This window comes from Triticum urartu, chromosome 6A, assembly GCF_056163025.1.
Source record: "Triticum urartu cultivar PI428250 chromosome 6A, HENAU_Tu73, whole genome shotgun sequence".
NCBI lineage: Eukaryota > Viridiplantae > Streptophyta > Magnoliopsida > Poales > Poaceae > Triticum > Triticum urartu.
In genome coordinates, this window is record NC_141878.1 from 508,619,296 (window position 1) to 508,645,888 (window position 26,593).

General features: G+C 42.0%; 1 protein-coding gene across 1 annotated transcript; it reads right to left on the bottom strand.

Moving 5' to 3' along the window:
* Positions 1-20,170: 20,170 nt before the first annotated feature.
* LOC125512482 (sulfate transporter 3.2-like) lies at positions 20,171-25,096 on the bottom strand. Its single transcript, XM_048677574.2, has 12 exons — positions 24,692-25,096; positions 24,215-24,594; positions 24,037-24,102; positions 23,828-23,941; positions 23,623-23,739; positions 23,111-23,524; positions 22,837-23,027; positions 21,951-22,036; positions 21,716-21,792; positions 21,421-21,547; positions 20,457-20,459; positions 20,171-20,277 (listed from the first exon to the last, which is right to left on the bottom strand). The coding sequence occupies exons 1-12, from the start codon at positions 25,035-25,037 to the stop codon at positions 20,171-20,173; spliced, it is 2,028 nt and encodes a 675-aa protein (XP_048533531.2). The 5' UTR covers positions 25,038-25,096.
* Positions 25,097-26,593: the final 1,497 nt, after the last annotated feature.

Here is a 26,593-nt window from a genome sequence, read left to right on the forward strand (position 1 = left end):
GCTAGATAAATTATTTATTACTAAACAGGAGCAAAAAGCAAGGAATAAAAATAAAAGGGTTGCCTCACAACAACCGCTATCGTTTAACGCCCCTAGCTAGGCATAAAAGCAAGGATAGATCTAGGTATTGCCATCTTTGGTAGGCAATCCATAAGTGGCTCTCATAATGGATTCATAAGGTAATTTAATTTTATTTCTAGGAAAGTGTTCCATGCCCTTCCTTAATGGAAATTGGAATTTAATATTCCCTTCCTTCATATCAATAATTGCACCAATCGTTCTAAGGAAAGGTCTACCAAGAATAATCGGACATGAAGGATTGCAATCTATACCAAGAATGATGAATCTACGGGCACATAGTTGCTATTTGAAACAATAAGAACATCATTAATTCTTCCCAGAGGTTTCTTAATACTGGAATCCGCAAGGTGCAAGTTTAAAGAACAATCATCAAAATCACGGAAACCTAGCAAATCACACAAAGTTTTTTGGAATCGTGGAAACACTAGCACCCAAATCACACAAAGCATAACACTCATGATCTTTAATTTTAATTTTTATTGTAGGTTCCCACTCATCATAAAGTTTTCTAGGGATAGAAACTTCCAACTCAAGTTTTTCTTCATAAGATTTCATCAAAGCATCAACGATATGTTTGGCAAAGGCTTTATTTTGACTATAAGCATGAGGAGAATTTAGCACGGATTGCAACAAGGAAATACAATCTATCAAAGAGGAATTATCATAATTAAATTCCTTGAGATCCAAAATAGTGGGTTCATTGATATTTAAAGTTTTGACTTCTTTAATCCCACTTTTAAATTTTTTAGCATCGAGATCTAAAGACTCCGAATTTTTGGAACGTCTTCTAGGTAAAGGTGGATCATATTCAGTCGCATCATTATCAAGATTCATATTGTAAAACAAAGATTTAATAGGGGACACATCAATAACTTTTAGATCTTCATCTTTATTATCATGGAAACTAGAAGAACACGCTTTTATAAAGCAATCTTTCTTAGCACACATCCTAGCGGTTCTTTCTTTGCACTCATCAATGGAAATTCTCATGGATTTGAGAGACTTATTGATATCATGCTTAGGTGGAATACATCTAAGTTTCAAAGAATCAATATCAAGAGAAATTCTATCAACGTTCCTAGCCAACTCATCAATCTTAAGCAATTTTTCTTCAATCAAAGCATTGAAATTCTTTTGCGAAGTAATAAATTCTTTAATATTAGATTCAAAATCAGAGGGTATATTATTAAAATTTCCATAAGAACTGTTGTAGGGATTACCATAATTATTAGAGGAATTACTAGGATACATCTTAGGATTAAAGTTTCCTCTATACGCGTTGTTACCAAAATTATTCCTACCAACAAAATTCACATCCATAGGTTCATTATTATTCTCAATTAAAGTAGACAAAGGCATATCATTAGGATCAAAAGAAACACTTTTATTAGCAAATAATTTCATAAGTTCATCCATCTTTCCACTCAAAACATTAATTTCTTCTATCGCATGCACTTTCTTATTAGTAGATCTTTCAGTGTGCCATTGAGAATAATTAACCATAATATTATCTAGGAGTTTAGTAGCTTCTCCTAGAGTGATTTGCATAAAAGTGCCTCCCGCGGCCGAATCTAAAAGATTTCTAGAAGCAAAATTCAATCCGGCATAATTTTTTTGTATAATCATCCATAAATTCAAACCATGTGTAGGGCAATTAAGTATCATTAATTTCATCCTCTCCCAAGCTTGCACAACATGTTCATGATCAAGTTGCTTAAAATTCATGATATCGTTTCTAAGAGAGATGATCTTAGCGGGAGGAAAATACTTAGAGATAAAAGCATCTTTGCACTTATTCCACGAATGAATACTAGTTTTAGGCAAAGACGAAAACCAAGCTTTAGCACGATCTCTAAGAGAAAAAGGAAATAGCTTGAATTTAACAATATCATTGTCCACATCTTTCTTCTTTTGCATATCACACAAACCAACAAAGTTGTTTAGATGGGTAGCGTCATCTTCACTAGGAAGGCTGGAAAACGGATCTTTCATGACAAGATTCAACAAAGCAGCATTAATTTCACAAGATTTAGCATCCGTAAGAGGAGCAATCGGAGTGCTAATAAAATCATTGTTGTTGGTATTAGTAAAGTCACACAATTTGGTATTATCTTGAGCCATCGTGACAAGCAAGCAATCCAACACACAAGCAAACAAGAGACGGGCAAAAAGAGGCAAATAGTGAAAGAGAAGGAGGATAGAGAGAGAGGGTGAATAAAACGGCAAGGGTGAAGTGGGGGAGAGGAAAACGAGAGGCAAATGGCAAATAATGTAATGCGGGAGATAAGTGTTTGTGATGGGTACTTGGTATGTTGACTTTTGTGTAGACTCCCCGGCAACGGCGCCAGAAATCGCTCGTTGTCGGGAGTCCAAATCTTGACTTGACCTTGCGTAAGCCTCCCCGGCAACGGCGCCAGAAATCCTTCTTGCTACCTCTTGAGCACTGCGTTGGTTTTCCCTTGAAGAGGAAAGGGTGATGCATCAAAGTAGCGTAAGTATTTCCCTCACATTTTGAGAACCAAGGTATCAATCCAGTAGGAGGCCACGCACGAGTCCCTCGCACCTACACAAACAAATAAAATCCTCGCAACCAACGCAATAAAGGGATTGTAAATCCCTTCACGGTCACTTACGAAAGTGAGATCTGATAGATATGATAAGATAATATTCTTGGTATTTTTATGATAAATATGCAAAGTAAAGAAAGAAAAATAAAGGGAAAAGGAAATAGCTTGTTGAAGAAAGATTAATATGATGGAAAATAGACCTGGGGGCCATAAGTTTCACTAGTGGCTTCTCTCGAGAGCATAAGTATTACGGTGGATAAACAAATTACTGTTGAGCAATTGACAGAATTGAGCATAGTTATGAGAATATCTAGGTATGATCATGTATATAGGCATCACGTCTGAGACAATAGACCGACTCCTGCCTGCATATACTACTATTACTCCACACATCGACCGCTATCCAACATGCATCTAGAGTATTAAGTTCAAAAGAATAGAGTAACGCTTTAAGCAAGATGACATGATGTAGAGGGATAAACTCATGCAATATGAAATAAACCCCATCTTGTTATCCTCGATGGCAACAATACAATACGTGCCTTGCAGCCCCTACTGTCACTGGGAAAGGACACCGCAAGATTGAACCCGAAGCTAAGCACTTCTCCCATTGCAAGAAAGATCAATCTAGTAGGCCAAACCAAATTGATAATTCGAAGAGACTTGCAAAGATAACCAATCATACATAAAAGAATTCAGAGAAGATTCAAATATTGTTCATAGATAAACTTGATCATAAACCCACAATTCATCGATCTTAACAAACACACCGCAAAAAGAAGATTACATCGAATAGATCTCCACAAGAGAGGGGCAGAACTTTGTATTGAGATCCAAAAAGAGAGAAGAAGCCATCTAGATAATAACTATGGACCCGAAGGTCTGAAGTAAACTACTCACACTTCATCGGAGAGGCTATGGTGTTGATGTAGAAGCCCTCCATGATCGATGCCCCCTCCGGCGGAGCTCCGGAAAAGGCCCCAAGATGGGATCTTACGGATACAGAAAGTTACGGCGGTGGAATTAGGGTTTTGGCTCCGTATCTGGTAGTTTGGGGGTATGTAGGTATATATAGGAGGAAGAAGTACGTCGGTGGAGCAACGTGGGCCCCACGAGGGTGGAGGGCACGCCTGGGGGGTAGGCGTGCCCCCTACCTCGTGCCCTCCTGGTTGCTTTCTTGACGTAGGGTCCAAGTCCTCTGGATCATGTTCGTTCCGAAAATCACGTTCTCGAAGGTTTCGTTTCGTTTGGACTCTGTTTGATATTCTTTTTCTGTGAAACTCTGAAATAGGCAAAAAAATAGCAATTCTGGGCTAGGCCTCTGGTTAATAGGTTAGTCCCAAAAATAATATAAAAGTGTATAATAAGGCCCAATAATGTCCAAAACAGGATATAATATAGCATGGAACAATAAAAAATTATAGATACGTTGGAGACGTATCAACTTGCCCGAGATTCGGTCGTCGGTATCTATATACCTAGTTCAATCTCGTTACCGACAAGTCTCTTTACTCGTTCCGTAATACATCATGTTGTAACTAACTCCTTAGTCACTTTGCTTGCAAGCTTCTTGTGATGATGTATTACCGAGAGTGCTCAGAGATACCTCTCTGTTACACGGAGTGACAAATCTCAATCTTGATTCACGCCAACTCAACAGACACCTTTGGAGATACCTGTAGAGCATCTTTATGATCACCTAGTTACGTTGTGACATTTGATTTCACACAAGGTATTCCTCCGGTATCCGGGATTTGCATGATCACATGATCGAAGAAACATGTATTTGACATTAAGAAAGTAGTAGCAATAAACTGAACGATCATATGCTATGCTAACGGTTGGGTCTTGTCCATCACATCATTCTCCTAATGATGTGATCCTGTTATCAAATGACAACTCATGTATATGGTTAGGAAACCTTAACCATCTTTGATCAACGAGCTAGTCTAGTAGAGGCTCACTAGGGACACTAGATTTTTTTATGTATCCACACATGTATTTAAATTTCTGGTCAATACAATTGTAGCATGAATAATAAACCTTTATCATGATTTAGGAAATATAATAATAACCATTTTATTATTGCCTCTAGGGCATATTACCATCAAATTTGTTTGGAACAAAATGAAAACTTTTTTCTGAATTGATATTTGGAAATGTGCCACTCAACTTCTATTGGCTACCCATCTTATATGTGTGTAAAATGTTGGAGAACATCAAGGAGTTATAAAAACAAAAACAAAAGGTCAAATAATTAAACAAGCAGTTCAATGTTTTCTAAAAAGTATCAAATGTTTACTTTGCTAATTGCGTTGCTAACTACAAAGGTGAGCTCACGTGAAAACAAATAAAATTTACTGAAAAATATATATGAAGAACAAATCCTCAAAATTCACACAGAACCCCGGGAAGTTTGCAGAATAAATATTAAACACCATGGGTAGTTCGAAAACATATTAAAAAAGCAAACTTGCAAGATTATTTAGGAAAATTTAGGAATTTCATGGGGGAAAACATAGAATTTCATAGTCACAAGAACACTATGTCCGCGAAAATTGAGAACATTAAAAAACATAAAAAAAATTATGCCGTGCAATTCGAGTTAGAATATAGAGAAGATTGGACCTTTAGTACTAAAAGAACTCACGTGCACCCACCCCCCAGCATTTTCAGGGCATAAATCGAGAAGTTTGCGAGTATATAATATGAAAGTTGATATATTGAACCCTAATAAGTTCAAAGAAAAATAAAAAAATAAGTAAAGTAAAACCAAAAAAATCATTGCAAAAAATCAATTAGTTCATGCACATACCTCGAAAAGTTCGGTGATGATGAGATTGGAAGTTCGCATGAGAAGAAAACAAGTAAAAGTTAAAACCTAAAAGGTTCGTTTGCTAGAAGTTCATGTGATCATCCGGGGACAGTTCGAAAATCTAGTAGTTAATAAGATAAAATCCCAAAGTTCGGATAAGAGAATCATGGAAGGTCAGAATAAGAAAATAACACAGAACATTACTGAAAAAATCATCAGGGAGTTGAAAAAATAGAATACACAGACGTTCAAACCTTCACCCCTAGAAGTTTGTGTACTCAAAAAAGATGTAACCCATTCATTTTAGGGGAAAATAAAATAGAATAACAGTTCAAAAAAAACACTACAAGTTCACCAAGCAAGAATAGTCGTAAAAGGTCATATGGATAAAAAGATAGGAGTTCGATGAAGAAAAATAAAAAAGTTGACAACAAACTGAAAATTCAAGTAGGCAGCCCTAGAAAGTTCTTGGAGCAAAAAATCAAAAGTCCATAAGGAAAAACTAAAAGTGAAGTTAAAAAAAATCACCCCGAGGAATCTGAGGATTTTGAAAAAGATTAAAATACCTACAATTCTACTACAAGTTTGGGGAAATTAAAATAAAATAAAAAGAAACTTAAAAAACTAAAGTTCAAAGGATGAACCTCGTTTCAATCAAGAGAAATAAAAAAATAACCCCTAGTAGTTTAAAGGATGTAACCAGTTATAACCATAAGAAAAGTAAAAAAAGTGTGGTTGATTGCATCGAAATACGGCTTACAAGGACGGGCATCTGGTTACCTTATGGTGAGAGAGTCCAATTGATTAACTTCCTCTTTCGATCTTGCCATCTTTTGCTATGTGCATGCTCAAACTTCCTCTCAAGGTAATTGAGTTTTTTGACCGACAAGGAGCCGTTGTCTTTGGGGGGAAGTGCTGGATAGGGATGCAAGAACCCATTTGCTGGCTATCTGGGATTTAATTTGCACACCGAACACAAAGGCAGCCTAGGGATCATGGACCTCAAAGTACAAAACACAACACTACTTTTGAAATACTTACACAAATTCATTCACAAGGAAGATGTACCCTGGGTCATGCTGATTTAGAATGCTTACTATAACTCCACCCCACCTCATGCACAACCCATACGCGGCTCATTTTGGTGGCGTGACATATTTTCTTTGATGCACATTTTAGGGGGAATCACCACCTATGTGCTTGCTGCGGGGACACCATTCTGCTTTAGAAAGATGTGTGGAGTAATAATGAGCTTCTTATGAATTCACATCAGTTCTTGTTCTCTTTTGCTCTCACCGAAGATATCTCGTTGTCCGAGTTTCACGCAGACACCAACCTAAGTCTGCACTTTGCCCCACCTCTGGCGATGGAAGCCAGAGTTGAGCTTGATGCTTTGACCCGTTTGGTGAGTGATTTACACCTAGACCCTCTAGCAACTGATGACTGGATCACATGTTGGGGTGAGGTCAAATATAAGTCGAGCAGATTCTACTAGTTCTACTTCAAAAATGTGACCATGCCAAAGTACATCTCTATGATATGGAAAACTAAGTGCATTTTAAGACATAAAGTGTTTGCATAGTTAATGTACATGGATAGAGTCAACACATGAGACATGTTTCCAAAACGGTACTTCGACATTTGCGATGATCACATGTGCTTGCTGTTGGAAATATGCCCTAGAGGCAATAATAAATTGGTTATTATTATATTTCCTTGTTCATGATAATCGTTTATTATCCATGCTAGAATTGTATTGATAGGAAACTCAGATACATGTGTGGATACATAGACAACACCATGTCCCTAGTAAGCCTCTAGTTGACTAGCTCGTTGATCAATAGATGGTTACGGTTTCCTGACCATGGACATTGGATGTCATTGATAACGGGATCACATCATTAGGAGAATGATGTGATGGACAAGACCCAATCCTAAGCATAGCAGTAGATCGTGTAGTTCGTATGCTAAAGCTTTTCTAATGTCAAGTATCATTTCCTTAGACCATGAGATTGTGCAACTCCCGGATACCGTAGGAGTGCTTTGGGTGTGCCAAACGTCACAACGTAACTGGGTGGCTATAAAGGTACACTACATGTATCTTCGAAAGTGTCTGTTGGGTTGGCACGAATCGAGACTGGGATTTGTCACTCCTGTGACGGAGAGGTATCTCTGGGCCCACTCGGTAGGGCATCATCATAATGTGCACAATGTGACCAAGGAGTTGATCACGGGATGATGTGTTACGGAACGAGTAAAAGAGACTTGCCGGTAACGAGATTGAACAAGGTATCGGGATACCAACGATCGAATCTCGGGCAAGTATCGTACCGCTAGACAAAGGGAATTGTATACGGGATTGATTAAGTCCTTGACATCGTGGTTCATCCGATGAGATCATCGTGGAACATGTGGGAGCCAACATGGGTATCCAGATCCCGCTGTTGGTTATTGACCGGAGAGTCATCTCGGTCATGTCTGCATGTCTCCCGAACCCGTAGGGTCTACACACTTAAGGTTCGGTGATGCTAGGGTTATAGAGATATTAGTATGCGGTAACCCGAAAGTTGTTCGGAGTCCCGGATGAGATCCCGGACGTCACGAGGAGTTCCGGAATGGTCCGGAGGTAAAGAATTATATATAGGAAGTGCTATTTCGGCCATCGGGACAAGTTTCGGGGTCATCGGTATTGTACCGGGACCACCGGAAGGGTCCCGGGGGGCCACCGGGTGGGGCCACCTGCCCCGGGGGGCCACATGGGCTGTAGGGGGTGCGCCTTGGCCTATATGGGCCAAGGGCACCATCCCCAAGAGGCCCATGCGCCAAGAGTAGAGGAAAAGGGAGAGTCCTAAAAGGGGAAGGCACCTCCGAGGTGCCTTGGGGAGGATGGACTCCTCCCCCCCTTGGCCGCACCCTTCCTTGGAGGAAGGGGCAAGGCTTCGCCCTCCCCCTCTTCCTTGGCCCTATATATAGTGGGGGGAAGGGATGGCAAATATACCTAAGGCCTGGCGCCTCCCTCTCCCTCCCGTGACACATCTCCCTCCTCCCGCAGCGCTTGGCGAAGCCCTGTTGGAACCCCGCTACTTCCACCACCACGCCGTCATGTTGTTGGATCTCCATAAACCTCTCCTCCCCCCTTGCTGGATCAAGAAGGAGGAGACGTCGCTGTTCCGTACGTGTGTTGAACGCGGAGGTGCCGTCCGTTCGGCGCTAGGATCATCGGTGATTTGGATCACGACGAGTACGACTCCATCAACCCCGTTCTCTTGAACGCTTCCGCGCGCGATCTACAAGGGTATGTAGATCCACTCCTCCCTCGTTGCTAGATGACTCCATAGATTGATCTTGGTGATGCGTAGAAAATTTTGAATTTCTGCTACGTTCCCCAACAGTGGCATCATGAGCTAGGTCTATGCGTAGTTTCTATGCACGAGTAGAACACAAAGTAGTTGTGGGCGTTGATTTTGTTCAATATGCTTACCATTACTAGTCCAATCTTGATTCGGCGGCATCGTGGGATGAAGCGGCCCGGACCGACCTTACACGTACTCTTACGTGAGACAGGTTCCACCGACTGACATGCACTAGTTGCATAAGGTGGCTAGCGGGTGTCTGTCTCTCCTACTTTAGTCGGATCGGATTCGATGAAAAGGGTCCTTATGAAGGGTAAATAGCAATTGGCATATCACGTTGTGTTTTTGCGTAGGTAAGAAACGTTCTTGCTAGAAACCCATAGCAGCCACGTAAAACATGCAAACAACAATTAGAGGACGTCTAACTTGTTTTTGCAGGGTGTGCTATGTGATGTGATATGGCCAAAAGGATGTGATGAATGATATATGTGATGTATGAGATTGATCATGTTCTTGTAATAGGTATCACGACTTGCATGTCGATGAGTATGACAACCGGCAGGAGCCATAGGAGTTGTCTTTATTTATTTATGACCTGCGTGTCAACTTAAACGTCATGTAATTACTTTACTTTATTGCTAAAGCGTTAGCTATAGTAGTAGAAGTAATAGTTGACGAGACAACTTCATGAAGACACGATGATAGAGATCATGATGATGGAGATCATGGTGTCATGCCGGTGACGATGATGATCATGGAACCCCGAAGATGGAGATCAAAAGGAGCAATATGATATTGGCCATATCATGTCACTATTTGATTGCATGTGATGTTTATCATGTTTATACATCTTATTTGCTTAAAACGACAGTAGTAAATAAGATGATCCCTCATTACAATTTCGAGAATGTGTTCTCCCCTAACTGTGCACCGTTGCTAAAGTTCATCGTTTCGAAGCACCACGTGATGATCGGGTGTGATAGATCCTTACGTTCACATACAACGGGTGTAAGACAGTTTTACACATGCAAAACACTTAGGGTTAACTTGACGAGCCTAGCATGTACAGACATGGCCTCGGAACACAAGAGACCAAAAGGTCGAGCATGAGTCGTATGGTAGATACGATCAACATGAAGATGTTCACCGATGATGACTAGTCCGTCTCACGTGATGATCGGACACGGCCTAGTTGACTCGGATCATGTAATCACTTAGATGACTAGAGGGATGTCTATCTGAGTGGGAGTTCATAAGATGAACTTAATTATCCTGAACATAGTCAAAAGGTCTTCGGAAATTATGTCGTAGCTCGCGCTTTAGTTCTACTATTTAGATATGTTCCTAGAGAAAATTTAGTTGAAAGTTGATAGTAGCAATTATGCGGACTAGGTCCGTAAACTGAGGATTGTCCTCATTGCTTCTTAGAAGGCTTATGTCCTTAATGCACCGCTCAGTGTGCTGAACCTCGAACGTTGTCTGTGGATGTTGCGAACATCTGACATACACATTTTGATAACTACGTGATAGTTCAGTTAAACGGCTTAGAGTTGAGGCACCGAAGACGTTTTGAAACATCGCGAAACATATGAGATGTTTCGAGGTCTGAAATTGGGATTTCAGGCTCGTGCCCACGTCAAGAGGTATAAGACCTCCGACGATTTTCTTAGCCTGTAAAGTAAGAGAAAAAAGCTCAATTGTTGAGCTTGTGCTCAGATTGTCTAAGTACAACAATCATTTGAATCGAGTGGGAGTTGATCTTCCAGATCAGATAGTGATGTTTCTCCGAAGTCATTACCACCAAGCTGCTTGAGCTTCGTGATGAACTATAATATATCAGGGACATATATGATGATCCTTGAGTTATTCGTGATGTTTGACACCACAAAAGTAGAGATCAAGAAGGAGCATCAATTGTTGATGGTTGGTGAAACCACTAGTTTCAAGAAGGGCAAGGGCAAAAAGGGATGCTTCATGAAACGGCAAATCAGCTGCTGCTCTAGTGAAGAAACCCAAGGTTGAACCCAAACCCGAGACTAAGTGCTTCTGTAATAAGGGGAACAGCCACTGGAGCAGAATTACCCTAGATACTTGGTAGATGAGAAGGCTGGCAAGGTCGATAGAAGTATATTGGATATACATTGTGTTGATGTGTACTTTACTAGTACTCCTAGTAGCACCAGGGTATTAGATACCGGTTCGGTTGCTAAGTGTTAGTAACTCGAAGTAAAAGCTATGGAATAAACGGAGACTAGCTAAAGGTGAGCTGACGATATGTGTTGGAAGTGTTTCCAATGTTGATATGATCAAGCATCGCACGCTCCCTCTACCATCGAGATTGGTGTTTGCGTTGAGCATAGACATGATTGGATTATGTATACCGCAATACGGTTATTCATTTAAAGAGAATAATGGTTACTCTGTTTATTTGAATAATACCTTCAAATGGTCTTACACCTGAAATGAATGGTTTATTGAATCTCGATCGTAGTGATACACATGTTCATGCCAAAAGATAGTAATGATAGTACCACCTACTTGTGGCACTGCCACTTAAGTCATATCGGTATAAAACGCACGAAGAAGCTCCATGTTGATGGATCTTTGGGCTCACTCATTTTTGAAAGGTTTGAGACATGCGAACCATGTCTATTGGTGTATATGCATGAAGAAACTCCATGCAAATGGACCGTTTGGACTCACTTGATTTTGAATCACTTGAGACATGCAAATCATACCACATGGGCAAGATGACTGAAAGCCTCGTTTTTCAGTAAAATGGAACTAGAAAGCAACTTGTTGGAAGTAATACATTTTGATGTGTGCAGTCCAATGAGTGCTGAGGCGTGTAGTGGACATCGTTATGTTCTTACTTCACAGATGGTTTGAGTAGATGTTGAGTACATTTACTTGATGAATCACAAGTCTGAATTATTGAAAGGTTCAAGTAATTTCAGGGTGAAGTTGAAAGATCGTCGTGACAAGAGGATAAAAGATCTATGATATGATCATAGAGATGAATATCTGAATTACGAGTTTGGCACAGAATTAAGACATTGTGGAAATTGTTTCACAACTAATACAGCCTGGAACACCATAGTGTGATGGTGTGTCCGAACATCATAACCGCACCCTATTAGATGTGATGCATACCATGATGTCTCTTATCGAATTACCACGATAGTTTATGGGTTAGGCATTAGAGACAACCACATTCACTTTAAATAGGGCACCACGTAATTCCGATGATATGACACCGTATGAACTATGGTTTAGAGAAACCTAAGCTGTCATTTCTTAAAAGTTTGGGGCTGCGACGCTTATGTGAAAATTTTTCAGGCTGATAAGCTCGAACCCAAAGCGGATAAATGCATCTTCATAGGACACCCAAAACAGTTGGGTATACCTCCTGTCTCAGATCCGAAAGCAATAAGGGATTGTTTCTAGAATCGGGTTCTTTCTCGAGGAAAAGTTTCTCTCGAAAGAATTGAGTGGGAGGATGGTGGAGACTTGATGAGGTTATTGAACCGTCTCTTCAACTAGTGTGTGGCAGGGCACAGGGAGTTGTTCCTGTGGCACCTACACCAATTGAAGTGGAAGCTTATGATAGTGATCATGAAACTTCAGATCAAGTCACTACCTAATCTCGTGGGATGATAAGGATGTGTACTACTTCAGAGTGGTACATAATCTTGTCTTGGAAGTCATGTTGCTAGACAACAATGAACCTATGAGCTATGGAGAAGCAATGGTGGGCCCAAATTCCGATAAATGGCTCGAGGCCATAAAATCCGAGAGAGGATCCATGTATGAAAACAAAGTGTAGACTTTGGAAGAACTACTTGATGGTCGTAAGGCTGTTAGGTACATATGGATTTTAAAAGGAAGACGGACAATGATGGTAAGTATCACCATTAAATGGGCTCGACTTGTCGTTAAGATGTTTTCCGACAAGTTCAAGGAGTTGACTACGATGAGACTTTCTCACTCATAGCGATGCTAAGAGTCTGTTGGAATTATATTAGCGATTACTGCATTATTTATGAAATTTTGCAGATAGGATGTCAAAACATTGTTTCCTCGACGATTTTCTTGAGGAAAGGTTGTATGTGATACAACCGGAAGGTTTTGTCAATCCTGAAAGATGCTAATAAGTATGCAAAGCTCCAGCAATCCTTCTAAGGACTGGAGTAAGCATCTCGGAGTTGGAATGTATGCTTTGATGAGATGATCAAAGATTTTGGGTTTATACAAAGTTTATGAGAAACTTGTATTTCCAAAGAAGTGAGTGGGAGCACTATAGAATTTCTGATGAGTATATGTTGTTGACATATTATGGATCAGAAATGACGTAGAATTTCTGGAAAGCATATAGGGTTATTTGGAAAGTGTTTTTCAATGGAAAGCCTGGATCAAGCTACTTGAACATTGAGCATCAAGATCTATAAGGATAGATCAAAACGCTTAATGGTACTTTCAAATGAGCACATACCTTGACATGATCTTGAAGGTGTTCAAGATGGATCAGTCAAATAAGGAGTTCTTGCCTGAGTTGTAAGGTATGAGGTTAAGACTTAAAGCTCGACCACGGCAGAATAGAGAGAAAGGACGAAGGTCGTCCCCTATGCTTAAGACATAGGCTCTACAGTATGCTATGCTGTGTACCACACCTGAAATGTGCCTTGCCATGAGTCAGTCAAGGGGTACAAGAGTGATCTAAGAATGGATCACAGGACAGCGGTCAAAGTTATCCTTAGTAACTAGTGGACTAAGGAATTTCTCGATTATGGAGGTGGTAGAAGAGTTCGTCGTAAAGGGTTACGCTGATGCAAACTTTGACACTAATCCAGATTATTCTGAGTAGTAAACTGGATTCATATAGTAGAACAGTTATTTGAAATGGCTCCAAATGTAGCGTAGTAGTTGCATCTACAAGATGACATAAGAAATTTGCAAAGTACATACGGATCTGAATGTTGCAGACCCGTTGACTAAAACCTCTCTCACAAGCAAAACATGATCAAACCCAGAACTCATTGAGTGTTAATCACATAGTGATGTGAACTAGATTATTGACTCTAGTAAACTCTTTGGATGTTGGTTACATGGCGATGTGACCTGTGAGTGTTGATCACATGGCGATGTGAACTAGATTATTGACTCTAGTGCAAGTGGGAGACTGTTGGAAATATGCCCTAGAGGCAATAATAAATTGGTTATTATTATATTTCCTTGTTCATGATAATCGTTTATTATCCATGCTAGAATTGTATTGATAGGAAACTCAGATACATGTGTGGATACATAGACAACACCATGTCCCTAGTAAGCCTCTAGTTGACTAGCTCGTTGATCAATAGATGGTTACGGTTTCCTGACCATGGACATTGGATGTCATTGATAACGGGATCACATCATTAGGAGAATGATGTGATGGACAAGACCCAATCCTAAGCATAGCACTAGATCGTGTAGTTCGTATGCTAAAGCTTTTCTAATGTCAAGTATCATTTCCTTAGACCATGAGATTGTGCAACCCCCGGATACCGTAGGAGTGCTTTGGGTGTGCCAAACGTCACAACGTAACTAGGTGGCTATAGAGGTACACTACAGGTATCTCCGAAAGTGTCTATTGGGTTGGCACGAATCGAGACTGGGATTTGTCACTCCTGTGACGGAGAGGTATCTCTGGGCCCACTCGGTAGGGCATCATCATAATGTGCACAATGTGACCAAGGAGTTGATCACGGGATGATGTGTTACGGAACGAGTAAAAGAGACTTGCCGGTAACGAGATTGAACAAGGTATCGGGATACCGACGATCGAATCTCGGGCAAGTATCGTACCGCTAGACAAAGGGAATTGTATACGGGATTGATTAAGTCCTTGACATCGTGGTTCATCCGATGAGATCATCGTGGAACATGTGGGAGCCAACATGGGTATCCAGATCCCACTGTTGGTTATTGACCGGAGAGTCATCTCGGTCATGTCTGCATGTCTCCCGAACCCGTAGGGTCTACACACTTAAGGTTCGGTGACGCTAGGGTTATAGAGATATTAGTATGCGGTAACCCGAAAGTTGTTCGGAGTCCCGGATGAGATCCTGGACGTCACGAGGAGTTCCGGAATGGTCCGGAGGTAAAGAATTATATATAGGAAGTGCTATTTCGGCCATCGGGACAAGTTTCGGGGTCATCGATATTGTACCGGGACCACCGGAAGGGTCCCGGGGGGCCACCGGGTGGGGCCACCTGCCCCGGGGGGCCACATGGGCTGTAGGGGGTGCGCCTTGGCCTATATGGGCCAAGGGCACCAGCCCCAAGAGGCCCATGCGCCAAGAGTAGAGGAAAAGGGAGAGTCCTAAAAGGGGAAGGCACCTCCGAGGTGCCTTGGGGAGGATGGACTCCTCCCCCCCTTGGCCGCACCCTTCCTTGGAGGAAGGGGCAAGGCTGCGCCCTCCCCCTCTCCCTTGGCCCTATATATAGTGGGGGGAAGGGATGGCAAATATACCTAAGGCCTGGCGCCTCCCTCTCCCTCCCGTGACACATCTCCCTCCTCCCGCAGCGCTTGGCGAAGCCCTGTTGGAACCCCGCTACTTCCACCACCACGCCGTCGTGTTGTTGGATCTCCTATTAGGAATGAGAGAACACTCTCTCACTATTTTTGAAATTACATTAAAACTATTAGGAATGAGAGAACACTTTGTACATGAATAAGTTCCACATTTTTTATGGCTTTTCAACATCACATCAGTTGCCCCATTCCAAAAAAGATTTTAAAAATTATGCCTTGAAAACCAATTCTACCATTTTTGAGAAAAAATCTATGCTGGTAGTTTTTGCATTTGTACTAGCTTTCCAACGCCCAGGCCCGATCCTGAGGGAGGGGCGAACGGGCGGCTGCCCCGGGCCCCGGATGGGGAGCTCCTATTTGGGGCGTTCGGCGCCGTGGAAGCGAACGGACGCCTACATGCAACGCTAGTGGGCTGGCCCACCGACGAAATAGAATAAACATCTCGTGACGAAAAACATGCACTCTCTCACTATTTTTGAAATTACATTAAAACTATTAGGAATGAGAGAACACTTTGTACATGAATAAGTTCCACATTTTTTATGGCTTTTCAACATCACATCAGTTGCCCCATTCCAAACAAAATTTTAAAAATTATGCTTTGAAAACCAATTCTACCATTTTTGGAGAAAAAATCTATGCTGGTAGTTTTTGCATTTGCACTAGCTTTCCAACGCCCAGGCCCGATCCTGAGGGAGGGGCGAACGGGCGGCTGCCCCGGGCCCCGGATGGGGAGCTCCTATTTGGGGCGTTCGGTGCCGTGGAAGCGAACGGGCGCCTACATGCAACGCTAGTGGGCTGGCCCACTGACCAAATAGAATAAACATCTCGTGACAAAAAACATGCACTCTCTCACTATTTTTGAAATTACATTAAAACTATTAGGAATGAGAGAACACTTTGTACATGAATAAGTTCCACATTTTTTATGGCTTTTCAACATCACATCAGTTGCCCCATTCCAAACAAGATTTTAAAAATTATGCCTTGAAAACCAATTCTACCATTTTTGGAGAAAAAATCTATGCTGGTAGTTTTTGCATTTGCACTAGCTTTCCAACACCCAGGCCCGATCCTGAGGGAGGGGCGAACGGGCGGCTGCCCCGGGCCCCGGATGGGGAGCTCCTATTTGGGGCGTTCGGCGCCGTGGAAGCGAACGGGCGCCTACATGCAACGCTAGTGGGCTGGCCCACCGACGAAATAGAATAAACATCTCGTGACGAAAAACATGCGCTCTCTCACTATTTTTGAAATTACATTAAAACTATTAGGAATGAGAGAACACTTTGTACATGAATAAGTTCCACATTTTTTATGGCTTTTCAACATCACATCAGTTGCCCCATTCCAAACAAGATTTTAAAAATTATGCTTTGAAAACCAATTCTACCATTTTTGGAGAAAAAATCTATGCTGGTAGTTTTTGCATTTGCACTAGCTTTCCAACGCCCAGGCCCGATCCTGAGGGAGGGGCGAACGGGCGGCTGCCCCGGGCCCCGGATGGGGAGCTCCTATTTGGGGCGTTCGGCGCCGTGGAAGCGAACGGGCGCCTACATGCAACGCTAGTGGGCTGGCTAACCGACGAAATAGAATAAACATCTCGTGACGAAAAACATGCACTCTCTCACTATTTTTGAAATTACATTAAAACTATTAGGAATGAGAGAACACTTTGTACATGAATAAGTTCCACATTTTTTATGGCTTTTCAACATCACATCAGTTGCCCCATTCCAAACAAGATTTTAAAAATTATGCCTTGAAAACCAATTCTACCATTTTTGAAGAAAAAATCTATGCTGGTAGTTTTTGCATTTGCACTTGCTTTCCAACGCCCACGGCTGCCCCGGGCCCCGGATGGGGAGCTCCTATTTGAGGCGTTCAGCGCCGTGGAAGCGAACGGGCGCCTACAATCAACGCTAGTGGGCTGGCCCACCGACGAAATAGAATAAACATCTCGTGACGAAAAACGTGGCGAGAATATGTAGGAACCACAACTCGAACCGGCGCCTCTTGATTGCAGGATTGCTCAGCTAACCACTACACCACATGAAGATTAGTGATTTATTGCGAACGTGAACCGTTAAGAACCATAAGAACGGCGCTATTTACTACGCATTTTTGGAGTATTCTTTTTTTGGAAAAGTCAATTTTTAATGAAAATAAGTTCATAAATTTTCAAAAAAAGTTCATCAATTCTGCACAAAGTTCATCAAATTTGAAACAAAATTTCATCGATTTGAAGAAAAAGTTCATCAAATTTGAAAGTAGTTCATTGTTTTCGAAAAAAGTTCATAGATTTTGAAAAAAGTTCATCGATTTTCAAAAAAAGCTCATCGAATTTGGAAAAGGGTTTTATCGAAACTGAAAGAAAGTTCACCGATCTTGAAAAAAAGTTCATCAATTTTGAGAAATAGTTCATCATTTTGAAGAAAAGTTCACAAACATAAAAAAAAGTTCACCGATTTTCGAAAAAGTTTAAAAAGTTCATCGGTCTTGAAAAAAGTTCATCGATTTTGAAAAAAGTTCACAAATTTGAAGGAACAATTCATCAATCTTTGAAAAAAAATCATCGGATTTGGAAATAGTTCATCGAATTTGGAAAAAAAGTTTATCAAACTTGAAAAAAAAGTTCATTCAATTGGAAAAAAGTACATCGATTTTTTTGAAAGTTCATCAACTTTTACAAATATGGATGTATTTGAACAAAAACATCGAACGAAGAAGAAGGAAAAATAAAACAGAAAAACGAAAGTAGAAAACAGAAAAAACATAAAACATAAAAAGGAAAGCGAAGATGATAAGTAAAAGAAGTGATGGAATTTAGCACGTCAAGGTCCTCTGGCGGGGTGGTTGCCACTCTGCACCCAGAACCATCGAGTCCTTCGTTCAATCCCTAGATTTCGCGGAATTTTTGTGCTTTGAATTTGCTAAATGGGCCGATCCGAGGTAAAGCTCCTGCAGGTGCCGGTTCGCAGAAAATCAAAGAAACCAGCGCCTACAATGCTAAATAGGTTTTGCCCCCGGATGCGCACTATCTTCTCTATTAGGCTTGGCCTTTTGTCTCGAAAAAATTAGACTCCTTTGACCAACTCCCTCCTTTCATCTATATATGGCCTAATATTTTTTTCAAGGCCGCCTTTGACTATTGACAACATTAATAGTACATGACATGCATAATGTGAAAATTATATCATTGAAATCTCCTTTCACATACGAATTTAATGATATGATTTGTGTAAGTTGCATGTCATATATTATTGCTCTAACATTTAGTCAAAGTTAATCTTGAAAAATGCATTAGGTCCTGTATAAATGGAAGGAGGGAGTAGCCTGAAGCGCACATCATGGACGACAGTTTGTTATCCCACGATCTCCACTGAGGCCTAACGCATATCCTACGCCTGTGACCGTGGGGATTGATTGCAGGACCCCCAAATTTTCCATCTGCTGCTGCTGCGTTCTCGAAGTTGTGCCAAATGCGTGCTGGATGTAATCAGGTATTGTGTTGTTGCTACGGCAACTCCAACGTTCCCTTCCATGGGCTGGAACAATGCACCGCACTGTAGGTCTTTGACAATCTCGTCCCACTCATCAACTACCTCGGCCAGAAGGTGGTTCCTGTTTGCACATGGCTAGGGTGTGCTGATGGCTTGGCCCTCAGATGGACATGGTGAAAGCTCTGGTCGCCTTGTGCATCGCCTTCAATCCTTCGAGCCCGACACAAAAGTTCGTGGATTAGTGGATGGATTGAGAGTTCAGCTTCAGTATGCTCGTAGTAGGCAAGTACTACATGTGCTGCATCTAGGTATATAAAGGTATTAAGCAAATTTTTGTAGTATAATTTGCTTTCCGCCTCTTGGTCGGATTAAATTGCCAAATGAAAGATAGTGGTTGTGTGTTCATGCAGTGTGAAATTGCTTTGAATTTATTTTTGAGAAGTCATCAACGAGATGTGAAGACATTGCCCGACACGCTACAAAATTAAATCTTAGTGTAGATGATTAATTTTATCGGATTAATTAGGACCATAATAAAGTAAGAAAAGAAGAGGATAATGTTGTAAACGAGTGCAGATGGATTTATGGATCAATGAAGGATAGTGTCCAAACAATTTTCTTATAGAAAACACTATTGATTCCTACTAATACATATTATTTCGAATATAATGTTGAACAAGCAGAAAAACATAAAACTTGCACAAAGTTCATTCCAAAAGAAGTTTTTCAAAATTGGAAATTACTATTTGATGTTCATATATAGAAGCCCCAGGCCGTCGTTTCGCCCCGGGCCCTAGAAATCTCAGGTCCGGCTCTGCCAACGCCTTATCATTTTTAATTTTTTTGATAAACCATTTAGTAATGGGACCACAAATACAATATCATTCAAACTTCGCCATTTTTCAAATTACACTTAGATAGTTTGGAATTGAAAAGGAATCAATATGAGAACGAAACGCACTTTTAATTAGTAGCTTTCCAACGGCATATCATTTGCATCATTCCGATAAACTATTTGGAAACGAGATAAAAAATACAATCTCACTCATCCAGCTTGAAAATTCCATCATTTTTCAAGCTTCTCTTAAACCGTAGGGAATTTGAGAAAACTTTCTACCTGAAAGATGAGTGTGTTTGCAACAGTTTTTCGACGCCATATCATTTGCCTCGTTTAGATAAACCGTTTGAAAATGCGGTCGGAAATACCATTCACATTTTTTTCAATGAGAACACAATTTTTGATACTCCTCTTAAGTCATAAAGTTTTGCGAAAATGTTCAACATAGGTTATGATCGCCATGCCCACAACTTTCCAATGGTAAATCGCAATACCATTTTGATAGTGTGCGGAAGTTCAAAATGACCACATGGTGCAGTTCAACTACTGCCGCGACAAAGAGTTCGTATGGATGTAGAATAACTTACATATATGACTAATTTTCTTATATACTCCCGCACTCAATTATACCTCTTAAACAAACATATTGTACATCTTTATAATTATCAACATACTCTATTAATTATTACTCCCTCCGTCTCAAAATAAATGACTCAAGTTTGTACTAGCTTTATGAAAAAGGTATGTTCAAGCCCTTAGTTTATGTAGTATGGCATTTCTACGTACAAAGCATAGTTTACTTGTAAACAAATAAAATATGTGGTCTCAAATGTAAAAAAATCATGAAAATCATTTTGGGGTATCTAGTAATGGTTAATGAAGTATATTACAAATTACCAATAGGTATAATAAATTCATTTATGTGGTATATGAGGAGTGGGAGTACATAATCATTTTCCTATATATCTTAAAGTTTCAAAGTCCGTCTTGCACTCTCTCTTACAACCTTCTCGTAAAAGTTGATGCTCTAAATAACACCCTTTAGAGAGCACGTCTTGATGTTCATACTTAGCGGCTAGATCTTCAAACGTATTTTTGCAAACACAAGTAAATTTGCATTTTGCTGGTTTTCTATTACTCAGTTTGCATTTATTTATTTATTTTGCCTGACGAGGGGGACTACTCAGATATGTTGATGGTTTAAATTTTTTTACATAGTATGTATACATAACATCAAACAATCCTGTGGAAAGTAGGCCTTTTAAGTTCAGGCAAACCTCTTGATATCATCTCACTCGGTAAATATGTAAATCTGGTTTAGTGTTCTTTGAATACTTCAAAAATACCTTTACCGATACATATGGAATACAACTAGATGGTTAGAGTTTCCAAATTAAATCACTCCTTAAGTCTTATTAATAGTTATTTGGTATGTCTTTATAAGATGTATCCTAAACCTTTTCGAGCCTCCTTAATTCGCCACTTGATCCATGAATATAGAAGCAAAGGAGAAACACTAAACAAAAAAGGTTCAACAAGACGCGTGGATGCTTCTAGTTCTAGATTTGAAACATACTTTACTCCATTACATGTAGAGGTGTTGTTTTTACACAAGTGCATCCCCGTGACAAAACACTCCATGGCAAAAAGAGCTTCACACAATGTTGTGTTGAACAGTTGCTATTTTACAGTTGAGCAGCGCGTAGTCGCATGCGTCACCCACCTTCTGAAAGATCCACTCATCGTCGATGCGCATGAGCACCTTGGACATGTCCAGTTTCTTCATCACTTCACTCCCTGGGTTTGCCAGTGCAATCTGCACCACCCGATGCAGTCAGTCATCCCGGCAATTGGTTCGAGCAAAAAAAACACGCACACGCAGATACCCAGAAATACCTCTCAACAAATTGAGTTGCACAAGGTCTGAGTTGTACATGTTTTAAATAAAAGGTCTGGGTTGTACATGTTTATATTTACTGTGTACCTGAATATTCTTCATGTGCAGGCTCTTGCTGAGATCCTCTATGAGCTTCGTTCCGCTTGTGTCAATGCCAGCGACGGCTGCATAGAAAGAAAAACCGTGTAGCGGTTCTGAGAAACGACTATTTCTTTTACAGGTTTTGCGTTTTCAAGAACGTGTATGTTATATTACATGTAAGAGCCGGTGAAAAGAAAGAACATGGTATTATTCAAAACTCATGAGTGCTAGAACAACTCACCACCCATGTCCAGGACGACACACTGTAGGCTCTGCTCACCCGTGGCCTTGATCCGCTCTTCCTCCTCGTTGATCCACCGCGAGATCCTAAAACACAACCAGATGTCACTATTGCCATAGTAGAGTTCCATAGTAGATCCTATCATCCGATGATAGTTACACTCACTTTCTCATCCTTCCGTTCTGTTATATAAGGTGTATTATTTTTAACACGGTGACCAAGACACAGAATTATAGACATATTAAGACTAAATTACTCTTGACAAATTTATTGATTAGTGTTAGTAAATCAATTAGTTCAGGAAAGTAAGAGATGCATGCAATCGACAGCGAGATACTTTCCTTCTTTTGCTGCAAGGAGAGATATAGACAATCAATAGAAAGATACTTTTCATTTTTTGGAGGGCTAACAAGAAAATTAGGAGGAATTAGAAGAAATGCCTTACATTCTAAAATTTTATCAAGAAACAAATACACCTTATATAAAGGAACTGAGGGAATAGTATATAATTCCCTCAAAATCATGTGGTAGTATATGTATATTATTTTATAATTTTATAAATATGTTCAGGTACTATATTTAAGATTTACCAAAGCTAGTTATATAATCTTTTTTGCATGTGAGCCCATAAATTTTACTCCCTCTGTCTCAAAAAAACTTTGTACTAACTTTAAGTACAAAATTAATACAAAATTGAGTCACTTATTTTGGAACAGAGGGGTAGTATATTTTGAAAATACTTTTATATTTATACATGTATATAAACAAATACTATTTTCTATAACTAAATATAAGAAATTTTTCAGTTCAATTAGTTCTAAGAAAATACTCCAAGATATTTTTATATATACTGTATATACAAGGCATTATATTGGATTTTACTCACCGCTCTCGCAGGTAGCTCGCGTTGGCGAAGAAGATGGGCGCGTCGACCTGCAGCACCAGCACTCCGGGCACGCTCTCCGCCATGGCGTACTGGTCCATCCTTCTGTACATGGTCGAGTTGGGCATCTTGCCGAGCGCCGTCGTCCTCGGCCGCGCCACGAACAGCAGGATCCGGACAACCGATATCCCGACCTGAAAGACACACACAATGTTTCGAGGTCAACACATCATGCATGCATGCTTCTGACTCGATACAGCTGATAGCATGCACATACCGCGATGGAGAGTCCGATCCCGATGTTGTCCAAGACGACGCCGAGGTAGGCGCCGAGGCAGGCGCAGAAGTCGAGCTTATCCACCTTCCACAGGCGAACGGCGGCGGGGAAGTCAAAAACGCCCAGCATGGCCGAGATGATGATGGCCGACAGCACCACCAGCGGGGTGTAGTGGAACAGCGGCGTCAGGAAGAGGAGCGTCACGGCCACCGCCACCGCCATCACCGCGTTGGACATGGCGGTCTTGCAGCCGGCGTTGACGTTCACGGCGGAGCGCGAGAAGGGGCCGGTGGTGAGGTAGCATGAGGTGCAGGACCCCACGATGTTCGCCAGCCCGAAGGCGACCATCTCCTTGTTGTTGTCCACGTGGTAGTTCTTGGACATGGCGAAGCTCCTCCCCACGGCGATCCCTTCCTATATTTGTATGAACATGCGCACACAAATGTCACAGTTGTGAATTGTGATGAGCTCAAGCAGCATGAACTAAAGTCAGGACACAGGAAGAGGCTTACGGCGAGGCCGATGAGGCCGGTGATGATGCCGGTCTTGAGAGCGACCATCATGTGCGGCGGCGACAAGATCAAGCTCTTGGCGGACGACGGGTTTATGCCCTTCTTGAGGTTACCAATCTGGATGTCCAACAAAAACACCAAATCGGCACCTTATATTTTGTAACGGGAGGAGTAATTAACAGTGTGTGTTTGCTGCCGAGTTTACCACTTCGATGCCATGGTTTTGGCCATGGACGAGGTACACGAAGATGCTTCCAACAACGAGTGACGCCAACGGTGCCGCAGCCGACACCCAGAAGAGCCTGGGTCGCCTCTTGCTCTGTTGTCAAAACAAATATCAAATCTAGTTTCCTACTGTACTTCTCGGAGGCGATTATAACTTTAAAAGAGAGGAGAACTAAGCAAGGAGCTTACGAAGAAGCGAGTCATGAGCAGAAAAATGAGACAGCAACACCCGAGAACCAAGCTCTCCCATCGCCACTGCAATCGCACACATATGAGATATGGCACGCAAAACGCAACACAAACAACCCTATCAGATCAAATACAAGTAGAAGTATAGTAATTAAGGAGGACAGTGTGGCTGACTGACGTGGTGGGTCTGCGAGAAGACCGCGCGCATGACGGCGACGACGTCCGTGGCCCTGGTGAAGTGCTGGAGGCCCAGGAGGCCCTTGAGCTGCTGCAGGCACACCACCGTGGCGGCGCCGCCCATGAACCCGACGATGGCGGCCTGCGACAAAAAGTCCACCACGAAGCCCAGCCTGAGGATGCCAAGGCCGGCCTGGAACACGCCGGCGAAGAAGGTGGCCGTGAAGGCCAGGTGCATGTACAGCTCCGGGTTCTCCGCCGGCGGCGCCTCCTTCCCCAGCAACGCAGGGAACAGCAGCGACCCCACCGCCGTCGTCCCCACCGCCAGGTCCCTGGAGCTTCCCATCACCGCGTATACCAGCGCCGGCACGAAGCTAGAGTCTGTACAACGTACGTGGGGTTAATTCGGCAATAATGTCGCGCCGCACGCGCGTGCACGCATACCGGCGGCCTGGGTACATCATGTATGAATACTTACATAGTCCCATGATGGGCGGGAGATCGGCGAGCTTGGCGTAGCTGATGCCCTGGGGGACGGCGAGGCTGGCTACGGTGACACCGGCGATGAGGTCGGACCGGAGCGCGCCGAGGGTGTAGCACGGTAGCCACTGCAGGCACGGGAACAGGTAGCGGAGCGCGGCCACGGCGCGCCGGCCGTGCCCGTCCTCCCGCGCCACCGCTCGGAACGGATCGTCGGGAAAGAAGGTCTCCCTCAGGTGGGCGCCGAGGATGTGGAGGAACGGCCGTGCCGGGGGCACGGGCACGCGCGGCGCCCCCGCCGCCACCGGCGTCTCGGGCACGTCAACGACCGGCATCCCCACCATGATTGACAGCTAGCGAAGCTGGAGGAATTGTCCACGAGCATGCATAAGCGAGGCGTCACAACTCACAACATCTGGGACGATAGAAAAGTTTTCGAGGACTGATATAAATAGCGCGCGTGTCTCCGGGACATACGAGTCCGTGTGGTGCGGCGGTGGAAGCTGGTTGATCGGCAAACTCTGCATTGCTGATTCGATCGCTTGTAAAGATTCCTCAAGGAAAAAAATGATTTAAAAAAAAACCTGGGTCTTAGGCTGGTTGTATTGGAGAGTATCATATACTAGTATCATACATATAATACTAGTGTATAATACTACCTCCGTAATGCATAGTATCATATATTACTATCATGTAATACTTTATTTATTTATGCATGACACATAGTAGCATATCATTTATTATGATACGGTATCATGATATGATACTCAACTCTCTCTTTCTTCATTGAAGTCTATAGCACGTCATCAAAATTGCATGATACTAGCTGTGATACTACCATTACGACCAGCCTTACCAAATCTCACACATGCACTATCGGTAATAATGTGCTTATCTTTCTCTTTTTTTTGATCAAATGATGTGCTTATCTGAAGTGGTGTAATTGCGATCGATTCACCTAGATAACTACTACGAGTCAGAAATAGTAAATTTATTTGGATAAAGATATTCATTTGTGGAAATCCTTTTTAATCAAAACAAGAAGTAAATTAATTAGGAACGATATGCGTATGCATGAGAGAGAGAGAGAGAGAGAGAGAGAGAGAGCTGAGCACCCCGACGCCGGTCAGCGTGGTGTGGGAGATACAAGGTGGTTCACCGGTGTGTCCTCGCCGTTGCCTAGTTCGATGGATCAATTCCGTTTGATATGTTATATGCAACTGCGCGCGCGCACACGCACACATAGAGGGAGAGAGAGCTGAGCACCTCAGACGCCGGTCGGAGTGATGTCGGAGATACAATGTGGTTCGTCTGTCGGGGTGTTGTCGATGATACAAGGCGCGTGCACACACACAAGAAATTACTGCACATATAAAAATAAAATGTTAATTTTGGAGGAGCAAATCTACATCAAATCAAAGTAAGAACCAATCTGATAAACAAATAGTGAACGGGTTTCATGTCCCTGTGGCGGTTTGATCGCCACTGAGTCCCTGTCCATGTTTTCCTATCGGGCGCTTGTCGTTTGACTCCCACTCGTCCCCTGATGTGATGGCGACTCCTTCTAATACCCAGTTGATGACAAGAAGCGGCGCGAGGATTGCCGCTAAAACCAATCTTGCTGAATCTTTGACCAACTGGACCTGAACGACGAGGTGTTCGACGACCTTGAGATTGATGATGATGAGTGTTTGACAACCTTAAGATTGATGACGATGACCCTACGATCAAGGAGAGTGTGAGATGGCTTGCTCTCAAGGATGTTGATTCTTGCAAGATTCTCCATAATTGTCCAGCCAAAAGGGCCAAATTAAACAGTTCCAAATCCCTGAAGCCAAGTCTCGCGAAACCCAATGAGCCTTCCTTCTTCCTTTTTACCACCCTGCCTGAATTTGCAGAT